This window comes from Molossus molossus, unplaced genomic scaffold, assembly GCF_014108415.1.
Source record: "Molossus molossus isolate mMolMol1 unplaced genomic scaffold, mMolMol1.p scaffold_m16_p_21, whole genome shotgun sequence".
NCBI classification, from domain to species: Eukaryota; Metazoa; Chordata; class Mammalia; order Chiroptera; family Molossidae; genus Molossus; species Molossus molossus.
The window spans coordinates 37,982,123-38,006,128 of NW_023425357.1; the positions used below are offsets into that span (position 1 = coordinate 37,982,123).

Consider the following 24,006-nt stretch of genomic DNA (forward strand, 5'->3'; position numbering starts at 1 on the left):
TCCTCGGGGACAAACGTGCTGTCAGAGGCCTTTGTTCCTTTGGTGAGCCCTTCCCAGGGGCGGCAGACAGAAGCCATATCTGGGACTCCAGCAACCTGGCTCACACTGGTAGCCCCGCCCTGCTGACTCCCTGAGGCCCCGCCCCACCCCACCCAACTTTCAAGCCCACCTAAGCTGTTGCCAGTTGCTTAACCATAGGATTGGCCGGTCTTGGATCCTGCTTCAGGTTTTTCCTAAATTCTTTCAAACGAGCAGCACCGGGTCTCAGCGAGCCCCATACCTCTCATTAAGTAACACACAGAAACAAACACAGGGAGGCAGCCAAAATGAGGAGACAAAGAAACAGGTCCCAAATGAAAGAACAGAACAAAACCCCAATAAAAGAACTAAGCGAAAGGGAGATAAGCAACCTAACAGATACTGAGTTCAAAATACTGCTTATAAGGATGCTCAATGAACTTAGTGAGAACCTCAGTGAACTTAGGGAGGGCATCAAGAGCATAAAAAAGTACCAGTTAGAAATCATGGATACACAGTTAGAATTAAAGGAGGCATTAACTGAAATAAAGAATAATTTACACAGCTTCAATAATAGAGTATGTAGATCCAAGGAGCAAACCATCGATTTGGAATATAAGGAAGCAAAAAATCCCCAATCAGAAGAGCAAAAAGAAAAAAGAATCCAAAAAAATGAGGATAGAGTAAGGAGCCTCTGGGATAACTTCAAGCGTGCCAACATTCGCATCTTGGGGGTGCCCGAAGGAGAAGAGAGAGAGCAAGAAATCGAAAACCTGTTTGAAACAATAATGGCAGAAAACTTTCCTAACTTGGTGAAGGAAACAGACATACAAGTCCAGGAAGCACAGAGAGTCCCAAACAAGATGAACCCCAAGAGGCCCACACCAAGACACATCATCATCAAAATGCAAAAGGTTCAAGACAAAGAGAGAATCTTAAAAGCAGCCAGAGAAAGGCAGCTAGTTACCTACAAGGGAGTACCCATTAGGCTGTCAGCTGATTTCTCAAAAGAAACTTTGCAGGCCAGAAGGGAGTGGCAAGAAATATTCAGAGTGATGAAAACCAAGAACCTACAACCAAAATTACTCTATCCTGCAAAGCTGTCATTTAGAATCGATGGACATACAAAAACTTTCCCAGACAAGAAAAAGTTAAAGGAGTTCATCACCACCAAACCGTTATTATATGAAATGATGAAGGGTCTTTTTGAAGAAAAAGATAAAATGTATGAACAAACAAAATGGCAATGAATACATATCTATCAACAATGGAATCTACAAACAAAATGAACAGGAAGAACTGAAACATTCTCATAGATACAGAGAACATTTTATTGGTTGCCAGTTGGGAAGGGGGTTGGGGGAATGGGTGAAAAAGGTGAAGGGATTAAGAAGCACAAACTCATTGCTAGGCTGACAAACCTCAAAGGGAAAGGGGTTGGGGGGGTGGGAAGAAATAAACCAAAGAACTTATATGCATAACAAATGGACACAGACAATAGTGTGGGAAAAGGTGGGAGGGGGGCGGGAGTGGGGAGGAGGGGGTCAATGGGGGAAAAATGTGGAACATCTGTAATACATTTTACATCCAACAATAAAGATTTGGAAAAAAATAAAAAAAAAAAAAAAAAAAAAAAAAAAAAAAAATATTAAAAATAAAAAAAAAAAAAAAAAAAAAAAAAAGAAAAAAATTATGAAGGAAAATAACTTATTTCTCCCTTGACAAACAAAAAGCAGCAGGTTAGCTGCCATTTTTTTCTGAGAAAATATTTAAAAATGGTCAGCCACACTCAAAACCAAACAAATGTGAATTAAAATGAGAGGCTGATTTTTGTCAATCAACCTGACAAATATTAAGACATGATTAATACTTAATGTTAAGCATGCCATCTTGGCAGGTGGGAGAGTGAATTGAGGCTACTCAATGGACAGATCTTTGACCCACTAGCTCTATTTTTAATTTATCCTAAAGAGGGAGTCAAAGGTAAGCATTACAAATGTTCTACAATCAGCATACATATACATTGTTCCATCTGGTGTATTGTTTAAAATTTTTTTTAAATATGTTTTTATTGATTTTTTTAGAGAGAAAGGAAGGGAGAGAGAGAGAGAAACATTGATCAGCACACCCCCTACTTGGGATTGAGCCCACAACCTCCTACAGGACACAGGGCATGTGCCCTGACTGGAAATTGAAGCGGGACCTCTCCGTCCATGGGTGGATGCTCAACTGACTGAGCCACACCGGCTGGACTGGCGTATCTTATATAATTAGAACCACTTGGAAAAAGGGCAGTTGTATGGACCTCATAGTTGTCATTTGCACTCCAAATTGCCAATGATTCATATTCTTTTTTGAAAGTAAATTTGGAGAGAAGTAGAACAGCTCTAGGGGTCTGGTGTAGGGAAGAGGAAGAAACAGAAAGTTGGGAGACAGTCCTGGAGCCCCCAGAAGTGCAGGTACATAATAGGCTCAATCCAGTAAGCAATGGCTATGATGGCATGGCCGTGCTGCCTTGTGAACTTTTGAGCACCCATTGGCCTCTCTGAGTCACTCTCCGGGAGGTGCCGCTCCAAGTGCATGGAGCACTCTTTTCAGGCCCAGGAGCAACTCCCTGGGCTGGATGCAGGGGTTAGGGGGTGGAGTGTAAGTGCCTTGGCCTGAGCAGCAGCCTTCAGTACCTAACAGGATGCCCAGTGTGGGGTTGAAAAGGCCTGGAAGGAGTTACTGGCCAGGACAGAACATCAGATAGAAAAACCAAATTGCAACAAAGAAGAGAGGACCTTTTGATACTAATGACAATTATTTATTTGTGCACTTCTTCTCCTCCTCCCTTCCCTTTGTGGGTATCTCTTTATGATCGAAGTTTAGCAGGACACACGCCAGCAGTTAATGCTTCTCCCTGGGTCCTGGAACTTTCACTTTTTTTTTTTTACTCCTCACTGGAGGATATTTTTCCATTTATCTTTAGACAGAGTAGGAGGGAGAAAGAGTGGGAGAGAGAGAGAGAGAAACATTGATGTGTCACATCCACTGGTTGCCTCCCGTGCGACCCCCATCAGGGCCAGGGATGAACTGAAACTGATGTACGTGCTCTCGGCCAGAATCAAACCCAGGTCTCATTGGTCTACAGGCCGAAGCTCTAACCACTGAACAAAACTGGCCAGGGTAGAACTTTCACATTCTTTACCTTTCCATTTTCTTTTTTATTCCTCACCTGAGGATATTTTTCTATTTATCATCGGATAGAGTGGGAGAGGGGGAGAGAGAGACAGAGAGAAACATTGATGTGATAGAGCCACATCGACTGCTTGCCTCCCGCACGACCCAACCAGGGCCAGGGATGAACTGCAACAAAGGTATGTGCCCTGACTGGAATTGAACCCATGACTCATTAGGCCTTGGGCTGATGCTTTAACCACTAAGTCAAACCGGCCAGAACCCTTTCCAATTTCTTAAAAACAAAAATTTTTTTTTAAACACACAGCATATATTTAATAATCAGGAAAACCTGTAATAATGTTTGTTCTACACACTTGCACATAGAAGTAAGAAGGAAGAAGGCACAGCACAGCGGGCTGAGGATTGTCCTGGGGCAAGAGAGGCAGGTGGGAAGAGGGCAGGGCTTCCAGAGTGCTATTTTATTGGGGAAATGAAGGCTCCTCTCATAAGATAGGCTTTGGAGACATATTTGAAGAAAGTTAGGGTGTGCATGAGTAGTATCTGGGAGAGAGCATGTTCACAAGAGAACACAGCAGGGACAAAGGTCCTGACCTTGTGGACCAAAGGAAAAGCTTTGATTTTATGGCCAGGGCTGCCTGTCCCATTTTCCACCCTTGGGCCAGAGGTGGAAAGAGCATCTTACCCATGCTTTCCTAAAGTGTGCTCTGTGGAACATGATTCCAGAAAATGTTCTGAGAAAAAAGGCAAATCACTACCCACCAACAGAAGAAGTTCACAATGAACAATGGCTTAATCCAGGCACCAAAAAATAATGCAGTAAAAGGAATTCATCAAACTTTATTGAAACAGTGCCAAATGTTTCACCATGAACCTTCTTTTTGCTATAAAATCTAGTCATATCGGGCAGAACCCATGCACTTTGTGAGATGCCTTTGAAGAGCAAAATAAAGTCTAGAGATCTAAACTGACGTCCCCAGGTTCCCCATGGTCCACTTTAAGCTTGTGGCTGAGAGGGGTCTAGCCCCTGGTCTCTGGATTCACAGCCAAAGCACTGGACTATTCTACAGTTAATAGCCCGAGGGGTCAATTTGGACTTCTCCAAATCCAGAGGGAGAGCTCCTGTACACTTCTCCAGGGAAGACAGGTACTTTCTCACCATACTGTGTTTTTGTTTAGCCATTTTAAAGTAAAGACTATGATTTAAATAGGGCCTTCATCTCCATGGGTGCTAACAATGTGTGCATCTTTTCTTAGCCTAGTCCCCCAGTGGGCAATGCAGGGCTAGTGCATTTCAAACACACCCATAGAAAACCAAATGTATTTTAATCAGCCACTAACTATGGTTCGAACCTCCACCTGAACACCACACTTCTCCTAGAAGGCTGAGAATTCATAGACTGGGTATTTTTTTTTTTTATCCTCACCGGAGGACATTTTTCCATTCTTTGTTCAGATAGAGCGAAAGGGAAAGAGAGGAAGAGAGAGAGAGAAACCTCGATGTGAAAGGGACACATTGAGTGGTCGCCACCCGCACGACCCAACCAGGGCCGGGGACAAGCTGCAACCGAGGTACATGCCCTTAGCGGGAACCAAACCCGGGTCTCTCTGGACCACAGGCCAACGTTCTAACCGCTGAGCCAAACCGACTAGGGCAGACTGGGTATTTTTTCTTTCTTGCTGAGGACCATCAGTATGGCACTATAGCTTTGAGTTCATTTACAAAGTGCCAAGCTCCTGAGCATTTTTACACTTGCCTGTCCAAGACAAATGCCTCTTCTGACATAGGGCACCCAGGTAATGTGGTGCCTTCAGAGGCTGGGCCTTGGGTCAGACAGGCACGAGAACCCCAGCACTGCCACTACTAATATATGACTTGGGCGAGGGACCTCAGCTGAATTTAGAGCCTCTGTTTCTCCATTTGCTGAATGGAGGCAACCATTCCCATGTATGTTGTGGGGGCATACCCCTCCCCCAAGCTATGCAGTGGCTACACAATGAGGGCAGGAGGAAGTATGTGGTGGTGTTGAGGCAGAGCTGTCCTCCTTTTCTTGGCTCTGGAGCTATTTCTGTCTGAAGAACTGGGACCCATCACTGTAATCAGGGCACCCCCCCCCCTCCCATCCCCAGGCTATGCTGGAGACTGGGTCAAATTTAATTCAGCTTTCTCTTCATGCAAACCTTTAGTTCCATATAACTATCTTCAAGCCTTTGACCCTGCTGTTCCCCTGCCTGAAATGCCCTCCTCTATCTTCCATACCTTTGGGGAATAGTGGGGTCACTGCTTCGGCCCTCCATGCATGCATTCCCTTTCTCCAGTAGCTCAGTGGTGTTCAGTGCTGGAGCCCTGGACAAGAGAGGAAGCAAGACTTCCGGTCAAGATGGCGGTGTAGGTAAATGCGGTATCGCATCCTCACACAACCACATCAAAGTTACAACTAAACTACAGAACAACCATCATTCAAAACCGCCTGAAATCAAGCTGAATGGAAGTCCTACAACTACGGAATTAAAGCAGCAGCCACATCCGGACTGGTAGGAGGGGCGGAGGTGCAAAGGGTGGCAGTGGAGGCTGCTGCATCACCCACGTGTGGTGGATAAAAATCAGGAGGACACCTCGGCTGGGAAGGTCCTTCCTGAGGACTGAGGGGGTCCCTGTCCCACACCAGGTGCCCCACTCAGGGTTCCAGTACCAGGAGGAGAAGTCCCCATAACTTCTGGCTGGAAAAACCAGCAGGAACTGAGGCTCAGGGAAGCTGAAGCGGCTGGAGCCCCAGGAAGCTCCTTAAAGGGCCTGCGCACGAACTTATCGGACTCTCTCCCTCTAAGCTCGGAGGGGAGGCAGCTCGAGGGGCACCAGAGACATACAGGGAAGAACTGAGCTGTTTTGCACTGGAGCGAGGGCTGGAGAGGGGGCTTTCTCTGGGACAAACGTGCTGTTAGAGGCCTTTGTTCCTTTGGTGAACCCTTCCCTGGGGCGGCAGACAGCCGCCATATCTGGGACTCCAGCAACCTGGCTCTCACTGGTAGCCCAGCCCTGGTGAATCCCTGAGGCCCCGCCCTACCCCACCCAAATTTCAGGCCCACCCAAGCTGTTGCCACTTGCTTAACCATAGGATTGGCCTGTCTTGGGTCCTGCTTCAGGTTTTCCTAAATTCTTTCAAACAAGTAGCGTCTGGTCTCAGCGAGCCCCATACCTCTCATTAATTAATACACAGAAACAAACACAGGGAGGCAGCCAAAATGAGGAGACAAAGAAACAGGTCCCAAATGAAAGAACAGAACAAAACCCCAAGAAAAGAACTAAGCGAAATGGAGATAAGCAACCTAACAGATGCTGAGTTCAAAGTACTGCTTATAAGGATGCTCAATGAACTTAGTGAGGGCCTCAAGAACATAAAAAAGGACCAGTCAGAAATTATGGATGCACAGTCAGAATTGAAGGAGGTATTAACTGAAATAAAGAATAATTTACACAGCTTCAATAGTAGAGTACGTAAATCCAAGAAGCAAACCATCGATTTGGAATATAAGGAAGCAAAAACACCCAAGCAGAACAGCAAAAAGAAAAAAGAACCCAAATAAATAAGGATAGTGTAAGGAGCCTCTGGGACAACTTCAAGCGTGCCAACATTCGCATCTTGGGGGTGCCAGAAGGAGAAGAGAGAGGACAAGAAATCGAAAACCTATTTGAAACAATAATGGCAGAAAACTTCCCTAACTTGGTGAAGGAAACAGACATACAAGTCCAGGAAGCACAGAGAGTCCCAAACAAGATGAACCCCAAGAGGCCCACACCAAGACACATCATCATCAAAATGCAAAAGGTTCAAGACAAAAAGAGAATCTTAAAAGCAGCAAGAGAAAGGCAGCTAGTTACCTACAAGGGAGTTCCCATAAGGCTGTCAGCTGATTTCTCAAAAGAAACTTTGCAGGCCAGGAGGGAGTGGCAAGAAACATTCAGAGTGATGAAAAGCAAGAACCTACAACCAAGATTACTCTATCCTGCAAAGCTGTCATTTAGAATTGATGGCCATATAAAGAGTTTCCCAGAGCCCTGGCCAGTTTGGGTCAGTGGTTAGAGCATCGGCCTGCGGTCCAGAGAGACCCGGGTTCGGTTCCCGCTAAGGGCACGTACCTCGGTTGCAGTTTGTCCCTGGCCCTGGTTGGTCGTGCGGGTGGCAGCCACTCGATGTGTCCCTTTCACGTTGATGTTTCTCTCTCTCTCTCTCTTCCTCTCTCTCCCTCCCACTCTATCTGTGCAAAAAATGGAAAAAAAAAAAAAAAAAAAGTTTCCCAGAAAAGAAAAAGTTAAAGGAGTTCATCACCACCAAACCATTATTATGTGAAATGATGAAGGGTCTTTTTGAAGAAAAAGATAAAATATATGAACAAACAAAATGGCAATTAATACATATCTATCGACAATGGAATCTACAAACAAAATGAACAGGTAGAACAGAAACATTCTCATAGATACAGAGAACATTTTGTTGGTTGCCAGATGGGAGGGGGGTTGGGGGAATGGGTGAAAAAGGTGAAGAGATTAAGAAGTACAAACTCATTGCTAGACTGACAAACCTCAAAGGGAAGGGGGTTGGGGGTGGGAAGAAATAAACCCAAGAACTTATATGCATAACCAATGGACACAGACAATAGTGTGGGAAAAGGCGGGAGGGGGGTGGGAGTGGGAAGGAGGGGGTCAATGGGGGGGAAATGTGGAACATCTGTAATACATTTTACATTCAACAATAAAGATTTTTAAAAAAGAGAGAGAAGCAAGAGTTTACTGTGCTAACAAAGCAGGAGCACAAACAGCAGCAAAAATATTCAAATATTTTGACAAGCAATAACCTGCTGGGCAAAGTTCTTTTCCAGCACAGCTAAACTGGGCCCTTGCTCCTGGTGGATGGCTGGCTAAGATGGACTAGAGACAAAACTACAGCTTCACACATGACCACAAGGGGGCATAAACACATTGCAGGAAGCACCTGAGTATCTCACTTCCTACAGCTGGTGCAAGGTGCTCGCGCAAGTGTGTGTGTGTCCCTCCACAGTGCATAACACTAGGAACTGACACTGTCAGTGGGGGCGGTGTGTGTGTGTGTGTTGGGGGGGGGGGGCAGGTGGAATAGGCGTACTAATACTTTTTAAGTGACCTAGGGAGTGTGGCTCAGGTTTGGCTCTGAGGTAGGCCAGTCCTGGCCCTCGGCAACTACAGCTTTGACCTGGAGCAAGTGTTTTCATCCATCTGATTTGCCATATCTCGTCTGCAAAATATGGATAAGAATGGTATCCACCGCTAAGAGTCAATCAGTTCATGGACTGTGTTCATTGGTGGGTTACTCTATAGCACATGGAGTATGTTCTCAGGGGCACCAAAGGAAGGTGCTTTCAAATAATTTGTTATTTTATATATATATATATATATTTTATCCTCACCCGAGGATACTTTTCCACTTTTTGTTCAACGTGAAAGGGACACATTGAGGGGCTGCCCCCCGCACGACCCAACCAGGGCCAGGGAAAAACTGCAACCGAGGTATATGCCCTTAGCAGGAACCAAACCCAGGTCTCTCTGGACCACAGGCCGATGCTCTAACCGCTGAGCCAAACCGGCCAGGGCTGTTATTTAATATTTTATTAAAATAAATACATAATGAGAGAAATCAGGGCTGTGTTTACCTTCTTTATAGTTACCTGTCAGTTTCATATAATTTTGTATTATTTTTATATTTAATTACATATGTGAGGGCTCCATAATCCATTCGGTGTGTGGCTTAGGTGGGTTTTCAGCCCATGGAGGTTACTACAAGGGCTGTGATTTACAGGGCCCTCACTGTCTATTGTCCAGGCAGGGCCCAGGAAAGTTTAGGTCCTAGTGGCATCCTCTGGGGAGAAGCTGGGTGATGGGCAGCAAGGTCCATATTAGGTCCCAATCCTTTATCCCCAGAGACCAGCCTGCTACCCCAGGAGCTGGCCACCAGGAGGCCCCACCTTAGAGATCCCCATCAGTGCTCTTACCTGGGGCCTCACTTCCTTCAGGCTATGTTTAACCCTTTACCCTGCAGCTCCCTTAGGTTCCCACCCCCTGTGGTTCTCTGACATGCCCCCCGCCCGCCACCCAGATTGCCTCCCCTCTCATCCCCTTGACTGGAAGAGCATTTAGGGAGTCTGGAGGTGGTTGTCACTTGGTTGGGAAGTCCCAGGGGTACTAGGAATCCTATAGGGCAACTTCATACAACAAAAAATTGTTTGAGTCCTGCCCCACCTTCAAAAGTCTTACCTAGATGTTTAGACAGGTGTAGAATCTATTTATCTTCATTCAAGCCTACAACCTTGTTCCATTTGATTTACAAACAAAAATAAAGCTTGCACAGTTTTGGTACACAGCAAATTCTTGTACTTTGTGTTTGAAATTTCACCATCTAGGAAAATCATACCATGAAGGCAAAATCATATCATGTTCTTCAGCCTGAATGAATTTGTAGTTGTCATGTTATGGAGCTTCTGTACATATGTACAAATATCAGAAGACCTTATCACATCTTTAATGCCCTTGTGCCCCAGCACTTACATACTGACACATGTATTACTTTATTAAAAAGTAATTATTTTTGAAGTTGTGTGTATGCATGAATTATATTTTCTTTAATTTTCATTGAAGGCTTATAATGAGAAGCATTGCATGTATTATAAAAAGTCGATTCTGAGAATCTCATGAACATAATATGAGCAAAAGAGCCAGACATTAAGGAGATTTCTGAAATTAATGATTTCATTTATTTGAAAGTTCAAAATAAGACAAATGAAATTTACACTATTAGAAGTCAGGATGGTGATTACTTTGGGGAGGTAAGAACTTATAAGGACATGGGGGTGCTGGCAATGAACTTTTGCTGATCTGGGTGCTGGTTCCACAGATGTGTTCAAATTGTGAAAGTTCACTGAGTGTTTGTACTCTTCTGAATATATGTCATGCTTTAATTTAGAAATCACAAAAACCAAAAAACAAAGTTAATGTCACCAATAATGGGACAAATCAACATTGTATGCCTCAGGACAACACAGGGTCATTTTTGTGATTTTCCTATGAAAAGTTCATAACCTGAGTCACTTCATGAAGAAACACCTGCCAAACCCAACTGAGGGATATTCTACTACCTAACTGACTGCATCAATGTCATGAAAGACAAAGATAGACTGAGGGAGAGTCAGTAAAAGGAGGCCAGAGGGCCTGGACAACTGAATGCAATGCCTGATCTTGAAATTTACTTGGGTTGCAAAGGCATTATAGGGATACTTAGCAAAATCTTAATAAGATATGTTGATTAGATAATAGTAATGTAACAATGTTAATTTCTTGATTCTGATTCATGTACTGTTTATGTAAGAGAATATCCTTGTTTTTAGGAAAAACCGCTGAAGTATTTAGGGGTAAAAAGGTATCATGACTGCAACTTATTCTCAAACAGTTTAAAAAAATGTATATATGTAAAAAGAGAAAGAGATAGAGAACAAATGTGGGTCACCAGTCTGTGGGTATTCATTGCATTATTTTTTAATATTTTTCCATAAGTCTGAAAGTATACTAAAGTAGAAAGGTTTTAGGGAGAGGGGTTCTGGGTCTGATAGTGGAACCTTAAATATTGGCCATTCCTGTCTCTGTTACCATGACTGCAGCCTTAGTTCTCCTGGGTGACAGTGTGAAGAGGAACAGGAAAAGAAGGAACCAAAGCCTGGCATTTCCTGACATGGGCAGGTCTTGTGTGCCAGAGGTGCTGAGGGTCCACCTCTAGGGGCCTTAGCTTATAGCAAGAGCTCAGTGAATAGACTGAGACTGATCAGCACTTGACTGATGCCAGACACCTGTTTCTTTCCTCAGCATGACCTCTGACGTTAGGGGGCACTGGGATAGGGAGGCAGGCGCCCCAACGACTGTAGCACTGGTTGCTGACCTTAGCCCCCAGGAGTTGCTGGAGCCACCACTGGTGCCAGTTAAAGCAGCCTGGTTGGCACTCAGCCCTCCACTCCAACCAGGGGTCAAAGGACCCATATGACCAATTTTGCACCAAGTAAGCCCCACGGAGTGGGGAGCTCTCCTTCAGATCTCCTCTACTGCCCCCAGAAACCACAGGCTTCTGGATTTAGCACTGGGGCCAGAGCTTCAAAGGTTTGGCTGTCCCCAGAATATATTTTCAGCTGACCCGCATCTGCCGAAAATGATTCCATTAGAGCTCTGCTCTCCTAGGAAAGAAAGCATTTCCAAGCACTGGCTTCTCCTAAAGTATAGATGTCATTGTTCACGTAGGTCATAGTTCATGAACTTGGTTACATGAAACATATGGAATGTCTTTATTTTCTCTACATCAATTAAATCTAGCTCTGAGCCCAGCCAGTGTGGTTCAGTGGTTGAGCATCGACCAATGCACCAAGAGGTTGCCGGTTCAATTCCCAGTCAGGGCACATGCCCAGGTTGTGGCCTGATCTCCAGTGGGGTCATACAGGAGGCTGCCAATTGATGTTCTCTCTCATCGATGTTTCTATCTCTCTCTCCCTCTTCCTTCCATTCTCTCTCTCTAATATCAATAAAGAAAAAAAAATTTTTTTAATTAAAAAAAAAAGTGAAATCTAGCCCTGGCCAGCTCGGCTCAGCAGTTGGAGCATCAGCTTGCGAACCAAAGAGTCCCGGGTTTGGTTTTCGCTAGGGGCACATACCCCCCCCCCCCCAAAAAAAAGAAAGAAATCTAGCTCTGAGACCCCATTATGTTGGGCTGGTAGGAAACTTAGCCCAGTTATTCTCCTGTCACATTGATGGACAAAGGTCTAGAGGTCAAGAGGCTCTTCCAGTCATCTGTCCCTGCCAGTTTTGATCTAGCACCACAGCCCCTTTCACTTTGGGAGACACATGAGGTGACCCACATCCTGAGATCCAGGCCTGACTTCAGCTCTGTCACAGCCTGACTCTACTTCTGGGAAATCTGCTTTCTTTCCCATTTCAAGTCCTAACTTCAGCTTCTCAGGCCTCCCAAAGACCCATTTTATAGATGGAGAAACCGAGGCCAAGAGAAGAGGTCATACTGCAGACTGAAAAGGAAGTGACGAAATCATTCCCCCATAAGGTGTGTGCCCCTCCCAGGGGCACTTGTATTTCATCAGGGGACCTTGTCTTTTTTTTTTTTTTTTTAATTTTTTTTCCTTTATTGATTTTAGAGAGAAAGGAAGAGAGAGGGAGAGAAAGATAGAAACATCAATGATAGAGAACATCGATTGGCCGCCTCCTGCATGTCCCCCACTGGGGATTTGGCCCACAACTTGGGCATGTGCCCTGATCAGGAATCAAATTGGTGACCTCTTGGTGCATGGGTCGATGCTCAACCCACTAAGCCACACCGACTGGGCAGGGGACCTTGTCTTAACTGAGCTCTGAAGCTCAAATGATAGGATTTCAGGCTCTATAACAGTTATTTGGTATAGGGGTCTTTTTGATGCATAAGGCTCTCCTGATGAGTTAAGAGCACTGACTGTACTCCTGAACACTCAAGAGCAGCAGCAGCAAAGACTCGCTCCCCAGATCTCCAGGAGGCCTGGATAACTGGAGAGACAGAGCAGTGCACAGAGCAACCAAGAGCAGGTGCTGAGAGAGGAGGAGGAGAAAGAGCCCTTCCTTCCTGAAAACCTGAGTGACCCCTGGGAGCCCAGCTGACCCTCGGGTCCCTGTGTCCTCATGCCTTTCCCATAATGTCTGTCTCAAGAGAGTAGCTCAGTGAGAATAAAGAACCACGTGCTCACCCTCTCATGCAGCTGGAGGGATTTAGATAAGACTCACAGACTGCCAAATCAGGAACCGCCAGGGCCCAGGCATGTGTCCATAACTCTGGGCCACGGAGGGGCAGCAAGAGGACCTAATGAATTGCACCTGCCAGAATTTGCCTGTGTTGAAAGTTGGATTTGGGCCAAGTGATGCCTAGTGCTTTCTGAGCCTAGAGAGAGTCCTCTTCTTCCAATCCAGGAGGCTCTCAGCCCCTGCTCTAGATTTCCAGTGGCTCCCCATGGCTCCCAGATGAGATATGAACAATGCAGGGTTGGGGAGCCAACCCCCCATGCAGTCAAAAATCCATGTATAACTTTTGACTCCCCCAAAACTTAACTGCTAATAGCTTATTGTGGTACCAGGACTGTGGTGCCACCATCCCAGGGAGGGGTTGGCCAAAGTCCCTGGCAGAACCAGCAGCATTAGGCCTGTTGTACCACCTCCATGTGGCCACCACCAAACCCATTCCTCCCTTCCTTCAATGGACCCAGTTGCTCTGGCATAGAACAGGAGAGTTAGCAAACAGATTCAGGTTTAAATCCCGCTCTGCCACTTGCCTACTTAACCTTCCCAGCCTCATCATCCTCATCTGTAAAATGAAGGTAATTGTAGTTCTTGGATCATAGAGACAGAGACATCTGCCCCAGTCCCTTTGCCTGCCTTCAGAGGCAGCATTACTAGCATTACTTTCTTGCTGCTACCTGCCCCCAAGCTGAGCAAATACCATCTTCCAGACACCATCCTTCTCAAGGTCTTCTGAAACCTGGATAGAGAAAATGGCCCCTATATAAGACCAGGAGTGCCTGCATGGACAAAGCTGCCCTCTAGCTGTCCTGGGCCCCCCACCCTCCACTTCCCTGCTCAGCTCAGACCTCAACATTCCAATGGTTCCTCATTCTTCCCTCCAGGGGCCTGCAAATGCTGTGTGTCCACCCTGGTCAATTCCTCCCCAGGCCATGTGGAGTCCCCACTGTCCATCGAGGGACACATCCCAGACTTCCCTCTCCCTTATAGATATCCAAATGCTGTCTTGTGAGTTCCACCTCCTAAATCTCTCTCATCCAGCCCCGTTCCCCACCTCCATCACCCTGTCCCTTCTTTCCTGGCCACTGGCCACCACCTCCTCTTTGATGCCATTCCTGCCCACCCATTCACACTCCACAGGGATCTTCCCCCTTTGCACATCTGGCTCTGCCCCTCCTCTACCCCAGACCCTTTGTGACTCCCCAGTAGCCCTGGGAGAGAGTTCCAGGCCTTACTCCCAGGGTTCCAATCTCACTGTTCCTTTCATCCCCATAAATACCCTGGGCTCTTGCACCTCTGAGTTTGCACACTGGCTCTTCCCTCGGCTTCAAATGTGTTATTCCCTTCATTCTGTCTTGGAATTTAATTTTTTCACCAGACGAGGTAGGCTCCCTTGTCTGGTGAAAAAAAGAGGTAGGCTCCCTCTTTTCTCTGCCCCCACAGCCCCAGCCCTGCCCTCTCTGTAACCCTTACCTTCTCAGTACCCATGTCCCTCCCAACATACTGTGCTTGACTCACCACCATTGCCTCCCCAATGCCTAGAACAGAACTTGACATAGCACAGGCACTCAAGGGGTATTTGTTGCATGGATGAATGAATTTATTGATCATTGCATGGATGGTTTGTCATGTTAAGTGGCTTTGGTGGCCGGGTGGGGATGTGGGGGATACTACATAAGCTGTAGCCAGTGCCTGCTATGGCAGCAGGTGACTAGAGGAAGAAGGCCATGTCACTTCCAGCAGGCTGGGTGCTTTTTCTAATGGCCTGGCAGTGAGGTATATGCATGGTGGCAGCCTTCAGAAGAGGTAATGCCAAGAGGGCAGCTCTGCCCATCTCTGTTTATTGCTTGAGTCTTTCTGGCAATGTCAGCTGCCTGCCCCAGAGAGCTCAGTCTCGTCCATCACAGTGTGAGCTCAGGGTGGGGCTGCTGCCACTGCCAGTGGGGAAGAAGACAAGAGGAGGTTCCCAGGGACCTTTGGATCTTGAAGAGCAGAGACAGCCCCAGGCTTGGAACATGTTCAGCCCCTGTCCTTCCTGTCCTTCTTGTCCCCAGGGCTGAAGGGTGTCCCCTGACTTGGGATACCATCAAGAAGCCTTTAGAGTAGCCAAGGAACAAGCTATGAAGGGGATCCAAAGCAACCCCAGGCAGGGACCCTCAAATGGTTTAGTGTCTGCTGACATGGAAGCTCTTAGGAAGATGGTGCCCTGGTGGCCGGGTGTGCAGCTGGGCAGCTCAGGTCCGGAAGGAGGCCTTGACCAAACGGCCCATCAGTGGCTGTGGTGGCCGGAAGTTGTTCACCATGTGGATTCTCTCATCGTCCTCGGAGGTGAAAAGCAGGCTCCGAAACTTCTCCATCTTGAAAAGGCAGAAGAGAAACTTAGGGCAGAATGAGGTGCTGTGGTCCCCTCTGATCCCAGACACATCATCTGGCATACCCTGCCCAGCCATCTCTGCCTCTCCTCCCTCCTCTTCCCCTAGGTTTTGTCCCTGACTCTCCCAACTCATTCTCTCTTTGGAACCCCAACCTCAGTTATTTACTCACTAAAGGACCTCAGAATCTGGACCCTGCTCCACCTAGTTCCAGTTCCAATCCCATCTAGCTAAGATTTATCAGCAAATGCAGCATTCTTCTAACACAGTAGGTGTGATCCCAGGATCCAGGGATCTCCCCTCATAGCCGTGTCTAGGTCATAATGACTATCAATCAAGCCAACTCCCATCTAAGAATCTAAACATTTATTAACAAAATATGGAAGGTGGTGGGGCCACAGGCTGTGGGTTACTGGTTGGGAGAGTCACATTCCTGAGGTGGACCCTAAATGCCACATCCCTCCACCTGATACTCCACCTTGAGGACTTACCTGCCTTTCAGAGATGCTGATGGGCTCTCGGAGCACAATCCAGGTGACACTCTCGCTCAGTGGGGGTGTTGTCAGAGAGCCTGGGTAGGTCCAGTAGTGCCGGCTAGCAGGCAGTAGGCACTTGGGGTTGAAGCAGCCGAACTGGGCCTTGGTGCCCTGTGACAGGGTAAGGGAATCCAGAAATCAGCACAGACCCTCCCCCCATCAGGACAAGACCAGCAGCTTTCCTACCCATTTCTGTCAAGGGAATCTAGGCTTCTCCTTGGCTCATTGATACAAATAGTGGGCAAATGTCTGTAATCCCAGATGCCATCTCCCAGCTGGGGCCAGGACCTGTCCACCCACTTGTTTGTATGTAAAAACTGCAGCTCCAGGAGATCTTTGACCATCATGTTTTCTCCCTTGCCTTAGTGGCTCTTAGTAATGCTGCCTGCCAGACAACCATTAACAAATGTGACAGGTATCTTATCAATCCTACACCCACCAAGATTGCATGCTGGGCACTCCATAGGGCCAGTGACCCTGGTGAAGAGGAGTCAGGTGCAGGATCCTGCAGACACTGACCTGCCCCCTTCATCTCAGCAAGGGTTTGCTGCCAGAATGGAAGAGTGGATGGGTCTACTCTGTGATTAGCCTCTTTCTCTCTCCCCACCAAGATGCTCTGGTCAGAGGCATGGAGCTCTGGTCTTACCTTAAATCGAACCATGTAGAGTGCGTCTGTCAGACGGTTCATGCAGGGGTGTTCATTTCCAATCTGTCAGAGAGAAAGGAGTATGAGCCAAGTACCATTGTGTTCTGGAACTAGGGGCAGTACCAGGCCTTTCATACCCCTCCTGGTCATGGGTAAACCCCCCTCACCTCCAAGAAGACACCGACTACAGCCAGGCCATCAGGTGCTGAGGCCGCCTCCCCAAAGGTGCTGTACTTCTTGGCGTTCCAATGAACCAGGTGCAGCTACGGGGTTAACAACAGGCCAGGCTGGTGCTCAGCACTCCAGGGGCCATGGGAGCTCAAAGCCAGGTTTCCCTCACTCCCATCAGACTCTTGGTCCCTCCGCAGGAGGGACAGGCTGCCAAACCTCCCAGGCCTAGCATCCTAAGTGGCCTTGGGGAGCCCCCAAAAGGCACACATAGCATTCACTCTGCTCTGGGCCCAACCCTTTCCTGAACCCTAGGGAACCAAGGAGGAATCTGGTCAGGCTCTGCCCTCAATGAACTAACTATGAAATAGATAATGGTCATCCAGTGTGACATTCCCCAAGGAAGAGGCATCTGCACTGAGTCCAAAGAATAATTAGGAAGTTATCAGATAGAACCTTGAGAAAAAGGTATTCCAGGAAGAATACCTGGAGGTATGGTCAAAAGCCTGGCGGTATGAAAGAGACAGATGTGGGCAGGGGATTCACCACCTGCAGTGCAGCGTGAGGAGAGTCTGGGGGAAGATGAAGCCCTGAAAGGCAAGTTCATGCAGGGCCTTGAATGCTAAGCTCAGTCCTTGAAGGTTTATTAGCAAGGGTGTGGTGGGACTGGATTTGTTCTTCAGAAAGTTCCTTCTGGACATACAGACCCGGACAGCAGTTCAGGTTCAAGATCCTGTGTTGGGGGTAGGTGAAGGTCTCTCCCAAAGACCCTGGGTGCTCCATCTCACTCTCTCCAGAGCCCCACACCAGGCACCTGCCAAATCCCTGACTATCCAGTCTCCCACTTCTTCCCCAAGTAGTAAAAGGCTTCTGATTGAGGAGGGCCCTTACCTCGCAGGGGAATGATTTGCCGTCCACCATGTGCTCTGAGCCCACATTGTGCTTCTTGCCCCAATGGAAATGGAACTGCTTGAGCCGGTAGGGCCCATCCAGGGGACCCCCAGTCACCACTGCGGGTAGAAGTGGGGCATGTAGCAATTGGTGTGAGAGAGCCCACAATGCCCAGCAGGTGTTAATGGCAGGATCAGGGCAGTGACCAGGACAGGGATACAGTTTTCATTTGGAAAATTGGTTGGGCTAATTGGTCTTGGGTCAGCCCCCACTTTGTTTCCTATCCCTTAGCTGGGCCAGGGCAGAAATCCTGGCAGCCTATGGGTGGCTGAGAGTCTGGTACTGACAAAAATACATCTCTCCATCCTCCTCATTCCTGCCTAATTGTGCATGGAAGCTGGAACCTTGCCTCTAAGTGCCCCCAGTATTACTAACAATAGGCCTCCCATGTCTGGAGCTCTGACCAAGGGTTGGGTCAGAAGGATTATTTTGTTTAGTCCTCATAGCAGCTCATAAGGGACAGAACCTATTATTTCTGTTTTATAAAAGAGATAACCAAGGCAAAGAGAGGGCAAGACATTAGCCCAAGGTTACACAGCAAGGCACCGAGCTAGGATATAAGCCTGCATTTCCTTTGTAAGTTCAGAGCCCAAGCCCCTAATCACCAGAACATGCTGCCTCCCCATGACCTAGTGTTATCCAGAGGCCAGCTCCTGAGGGTCTCCACTGTAGTGGCTAGGCCCAGGTATCTTCAATGCCCCCCAACCTGTGGCCTCTTTGGTGAGTCCCAATTATGCTGGTTTTGTGACTTTCCCACTCTGATCTCTGGTGACCTGGGGCCACACGTAAGGCCTCCTGAGACTGATAGAATTTCTAGCTGAAAGGGATCTGGCAGTGGAGGGAGCCCCAGCCAGGTCTGAATGTGAGCCTCTGGATCAGGTGACGGCCTTGGGCTCAGAGTTCCATTAGACTTCTTCAGGACAGGTGACCAGGCCAGGGCCTTGCCCTCTGTGGGCCCCTCAAGAAGGAGGAGGAGCAGGACAGGACAGTCCAGAGTTATAATTCTCCTTGCTGTCACTCCTGCCTTATCTGAGAAGTAGGGCCTGCAGGCTGAGCTCTCTGATGTGGCTTGTGGGGGCCCATAACTCTGAGCATGCCCTACCTGGGACCCCAGAGTGTGGTCTCTCAGAGAATGAACTCCTTCCCTAACCCCCTGAACTTGGTTCCCTTGGCTTCCTTCATTCGTTCTGACCATAGAACACACTGCCATTCACTGTGCACTCACTATGTGTTCTGCACTCCATAGTGTCAATGCCCAGAGACCTTGAGAAGGACACATTATTATCCCTATTGGACAGATGTGGGACTAAGGCTCAGAAAAGTGAGTATCCTGCCCAAGGTCACACAGTTGGTGGGTGGCAGAGCTCCAACTAACTATCTCTCTGCCAAGTCCGCCTTCTTTCCACTGGCTCCCTGTCCCCTCAGGCCTGGACATTCTGGTAGGGAAGGGAACCCCAGCTGTACCTAAAAGTGAGCCCCTAGGTTAGTGGTTCAGAGACATGCCCCCTTGGGTCTTCTACCCCAATCCCATACAGTGGCCTTCACTGAGCTACTGATGTCTAAATTGAATCCTCAGTACCCCCTGTTTAGAAGGTACAGCTATAAGAAAACTGCTACCTCATAAATCTAATCTAAGGTTGGTCATCAAGAGCCCCACATCCCTCCCCAAAGCTCTGGGTGAGAGGCTTTTCTTAGAATTCAGTACCAGGAAATGCTATGTCTCTCTCTTCTGAGGATCTGCTGGATTTGCTCCTTTCTGCAGCAAGAACTATAACTGATCCTCTTTCTCTTTTTATCTAGCCTACCCAGGAACTCAGAGCTAAGCAACTAAAATCACTCCTATCTGGCTTCTCTCCTCTTCTCTGCCCTTTGAAGTTCCCTTGAGTGCTTTTATTATGTATGCGTGTGTGAGTAGGTGGGGTGCAGAGTTCCCATCACTTCCTTACACAAGAAACTCCATGCCCGGCCAGTGTGGCTCAGTGGATTGAGTGTCATCCCATGGACTGAGAAGTCCTGGTTCGATTCCCAATTAAGGGCACATTCCTGGGTTGCAGGCTCGATCCCCAGTAGAGTGAGTACAGGAGGCAGCCAATAGATGTATCTCTCTCATATCCATGTTTCTATCTCTCTCTCTCGAAAAAAAAATCAATAAAAATAATTAAAGAAAGAAAGAAACTCCAGCAAGTTTCCTTATGATCACAGGTCTGATCATAAGGACACAATCCCTTCAATGAGGAGCACTCCTGAGGCTTCTGCCTACATATTTATCATGGAAGAACCTGGACTTTAATCTCAGGGTAAAGAGACCTTGGAAAGAATGCCACAAGTTCCTACTGGCCTCTCTCTGGCCCAAGATAGTTGGGCTCTTGAGGTTATATGTGGGCTGGAAAGAAGATCTTTGGAATAGAATCAGGCTGGTTTGGGCCCTCCCCTGCTCATTGAGTCTGTACTTGCCTATCTTTTTTTTTTTTTTAATCCTCACCTGAGAATATGCTTTTATTTATTTTTAGAGAGAGGAGAGGAGAGAGAGCGCGAAACATTGATGTGAGAGAGAAACATTAATCAGCTGTCTCCTGTATCACCTTGATTGGGCATGGAACCCACAACCTAGATATGTGCCCTGACCAGGAATCAAACCCACAACATTTTGGTGTATGGTATGATGCTCCAAACAACTGAACCACCTGGCCAGTGCAATTACTTGCCTGTCTTAGAGGTGGGATCTTTAGAGGAATAAAAGAACTGCCTGTGACCTTAGCAAGGGGCCTGGTACACAACATTTAGCTCCCTTTTCTCTCTCTGCTGGGCATGGCCAGATCACACAGAGAGGAGGGTATGGCCTTAGGCCACACAGCCAGTCAGTGATGGGACAGGGAGTGAAGTGAAAACAAACCTCACCTAAAGCACTAAATAGAAGGAAGAGAAGTTGTATTTCTTGAGCTTCTGAGCATCTACTATATGCCAGTACTACAAACATCGCTTCAGTTTTTCATTTTTTCTCTCTCTGATCCTAGGGAGCAAAATAAGGTCTTATTACTCTTATTTTATGCCTAAGGAGACTGAAGCTCAGGCCATGGCTTCATAGCTGGTGAGAAGTGGAGTCTTCTTTCCCCATCAGGCATGCTGCCCCTCCTGAGCCTGCCTCAAACAGGATTAGTTCCCCAGGGGTGCAAGAGTCTGTCAGGGGCTACTTACCAGATCGATCATCGCTGTCATTGAAGTCTACCTGGACAGAGTGGCCATTGTTGGCAATGCTGAGAGATGTGCAGGCCTCATAGGAAAGCTCCAGTGGCTTTAGGCTGGGTGAATACACAGCCTGTCTGGATATGATATTGATTGGTGATTGGCGGTCTCCCTGGGCAATGGGATACAACTTGTGCCATTGTGAAGGGCCTGCAGTTTGGGAGAGGGTAAGGACTCAGGCCAGCCCAGATCTCTGGGCTGCAGACTGAGGGCACCTATGGGGGCATGATCTCTTTAGTATTCTTTCAGACCTTAGCACCTCCTTTGGAGCTGGAGCTCCAATCCCAGCTCTGTCATTTACCCTCCATTTTCTTGTCTTTGAAATGACCTCACTAAAACTCACCACCCAGAACTGATAGGAGGCCCAGAGAGGTAATGCATGGAAGAGAGTATAATACAGACACAGGCTCAGGGTTGGTTCTGGGCAGTGAGTCCTCTCTAACATTCAGTACATGCTCAGTGGGACAATCCCCCAGGCATCTGAAGTCCCTGACCTGGCCTCCTCCTACACCTTGGGCATATTCATGTTGTTGTTCATGATGATAATAATAAAAGCTCCCATCATCCTGACTTCGGCTGTGTGACATGAATTTGTTCCTCACAACCACCCTGTGAAGTAGAAATCAGTGTGGTCCTCATTTCACAGACGAGGGGACTAAGGGCCATTCAGGTATATGCATACATATACCTGGGCACTGGTATAGACACAGCATGTACATGAACTGCCCCCAGCTGTCCTCCCAGGCATGTGCCTATTGTCTATAGAGATTTTCATGTATGCAGGCATGTGCATAGTGGCTGGAGCTCACCAGGCCCTGAGAAACCAGGCCCAGGAACACATGTGTGCACAAACACACACCTACCTCCCAACTATATCTGACACACACATATGCACCCTTACACAGGGACCTCCTGTTGCAAACCCAGATCTGCACTAAAGGACTACAGCAAAACACATGCTGGTACACCCACACCCACACCCACACCCACACACCTGTGTGCACACCCACAAGCACCCACCACCTGCCTCCGAGAGGCTCCATCTGCAGCTGAGAGAGGCTAAGCATCTCCCTGGGGAACATCCTGAGATGCAACCTATTTTTAGAGCTATTGCTGGCTGGTGCTTCTCCCTGTTTTTTGGCTTCTTAAGTTTTCCTGAGAAAATAGCAGCAGGTGCTGACAGAGCTGTGTCCCCAGCGGATGACTCAGAATCGTGGCCCAGACTCACTGGGTTATTTTTGAAGGCTTGTGAGTATGCTGCCTGCTGGCACCTCTTCCCTTTGTCCTTCTCTTCCTCGGTGCCCCTAGACTGGACCACCCAGCTCTGGCTGGGTGAGAGGCAATGAGCAGTCTGAGGGTGGCTGGCCATGGGGCAGGTATATAGGATACTGGATGCTCAGAGCTGGTGCTCAGGACTAGCAAGAAGGCTGGAGTTAGGGGACTCTGACTCTGGGGAAGCACACAGAAGTTGGCTTGGAGCAGGTGCTGGGGAGAAGATGGTCTTCTATGGGTTGTCAACTTGCCCCTTTTCTGCCTCTCTCTCCATCTCTGCTGGTGTCTGTGTCCTTTTTCTGAATCTCTTTCTAGCTCTTGCTTGCTCAGATCTGGAATTCTCCCCTCCAAAAGATGCTCCTGTGTCGTTGGGGTCCCAGATATACCACAGCATCTCTCTAACTCCCTCTGGCTCATTGCAACCTCCTGACCCCCAGACTGTAGTCCAAGACCCCCCCCCCCCACAACACACACAGTGACGGCCTCTCCCCAGAGAAGTGGGGATGGGAGTGTTCCTCCCACTTGCACTTCCCCTTCTCCCCATCCCCACCTGCCCTGCCTGGGTCTACTGGCAGCCTGAATCTTGGGTCCTCATTGTTCACCTCAGAGAAACCCTTACTGCCTTTACCCCCAGCTTGGTAAGAAACAGCCCAAAAAGGAACTGACCTGCCCAATACCCACACTCAAGCAGTCTGACTTTCACCTTATGCCTCTTCTTCCTTCCTCTGCATCCTAAGGAAACTGAGTCAGACTCCAGGAGCTATTGTCCAGGTCAAACCAGGAGGATGGTATGGGCTACGCCTCACACTAGGACGTGTTCAGACACCCTCCTCCATATAGACACCCAGACACATACGTGCGCACCCAAATGACCTATTCCCTCATCTCCCTGCCAACAGGTAATCACGAATATCCTGCAGGGAAACTCTCCTGGGGACACTGCGCCCTTGCCCACACAGACCCCGACTCCCAGGAGGTTCCTGCACACACTAAGTGTGTACCCCGCACCCCGCACCCGAGCACAGCTCTCTGCCCTGACCACCAGGCTGTTCTGGGCCATCTTCATCTCCAGAGCCTTCGAAGGGACATGCGGGCCTGGGTCCGAGTGAGTGCAGGGGCTTCGCAAAGGAGGTGGCACAGTGCAGCTGGTGGCCGTGCTGGCTGGCGCGCAGCGAGGACTTTGCGCCAGGCTCAAGGAGCCAGGGCTCGGGCTGGGCGGGTGGGCCGCGTTCTGAGGGCTAGGGGTGGGGGCGTGGGGGGGGGGGGGGTCTCCGTCTGGCCTGGAGGGTAGAGGATTTGCGGGTCGGGAAGCCCGGCCAGGCGCGAAAAAGTCAGGGGGGCAGTCTCAGCGGATCCGGGCCAGTCAGGGTGTGCGCCTACCGTCGTTCTGGCCGTAGCCCCAGCCGTGGTGGCCGGTCATGCCGCTGCTGTCCCCGCAGTCGTGCACCTGCCTGCACCTGCTGGCTGGCTCAGTTCCGCTGGCTCAGGCTGCGGCTCCGCCCGCTAGCTGCTGCGGAGCAGCCTCTTAAAGCGGTGGCGGGCGGAGCAATTCCAGGGAAACCCGCCTCCCCCTCCTCCCGCAACTGGGCGAGAGAGGCCGTCCCTGAACTGCCCCCGCCCGCCCGCAAGTCAGTTGAGCCCCCAATCAAGGTGCAGGGCTATAGGGATGTAAACTTCTCTCCCTCTCGCCCCCGCCCCCTTCTGTACTGGCCTGGTGACTCTCCCTCTTTTTCTCCAGCTCTGTACAGGCTCTGGGACTTAAGAAACCCTTACGCTAAGGGA

The 24,006-nt window shown here is 48.4% G+C and overlaps 1 protein-coding gene across 1 annotated transcript; it reads right to left on the minus strand.

Moving 5' to 3' along the window:
* Positions 1–14,614: 14,614 nt before the first annotated feature.
* CA7 (carbonic anhydrase 7) lies at positions 14,615–23,761 on the minus strand. Its single transcript, XM_036275335.1, has 7 exons — positions 23,605–23,761; positions 20,905–21,102; positions 17,650–17,768; positions 16,758–16,853; positions 16,591–16,653; positions 15,900–16,055; positions 14,615–15,393 (listed from the first exon to the last, which is right to left on the minus strand). Exons 1-7 carry the CDS (start codon positions 23,642–23,644, stop codon positions 15,271–15,273), a joined length of 795 nt encoding a protein of 264 aa, XP_036131228.1. The 5' UTR covers positions 23,645–23,761; the 3' UTR covers positions 14,615–15,270.
* Positions 23,762–24,006: the final 245 nt, after the last annotated feature.

What these genes read in the sequence shown, in the direction of transcription:
- CA7 (XM_036275335.1), bottom strand. Translation starts at nt 23,644, where the DNA reads ATGACCGGCCACCACGGCTGGGGCTACGGCCAGAACGACG. An exon ending in TGACAGCGATGATCGATCTG is followed by an intron (nt 17,769 to 20,904) that starts GTAAGTAGCCCC and finishes TTCTACCCGCAG; the next exon opens with TGGTGACTGGGGGTCCCCTG. An exon ending in TCTACATGGTTCGATTTAAG is followed by an intron (nt 16,056 to 16,590) that starts GTAAGACCAGAG and finishes ACCCTGTCACAG; the next exon opens with GGCACCAAGGCCCAGTTCGG.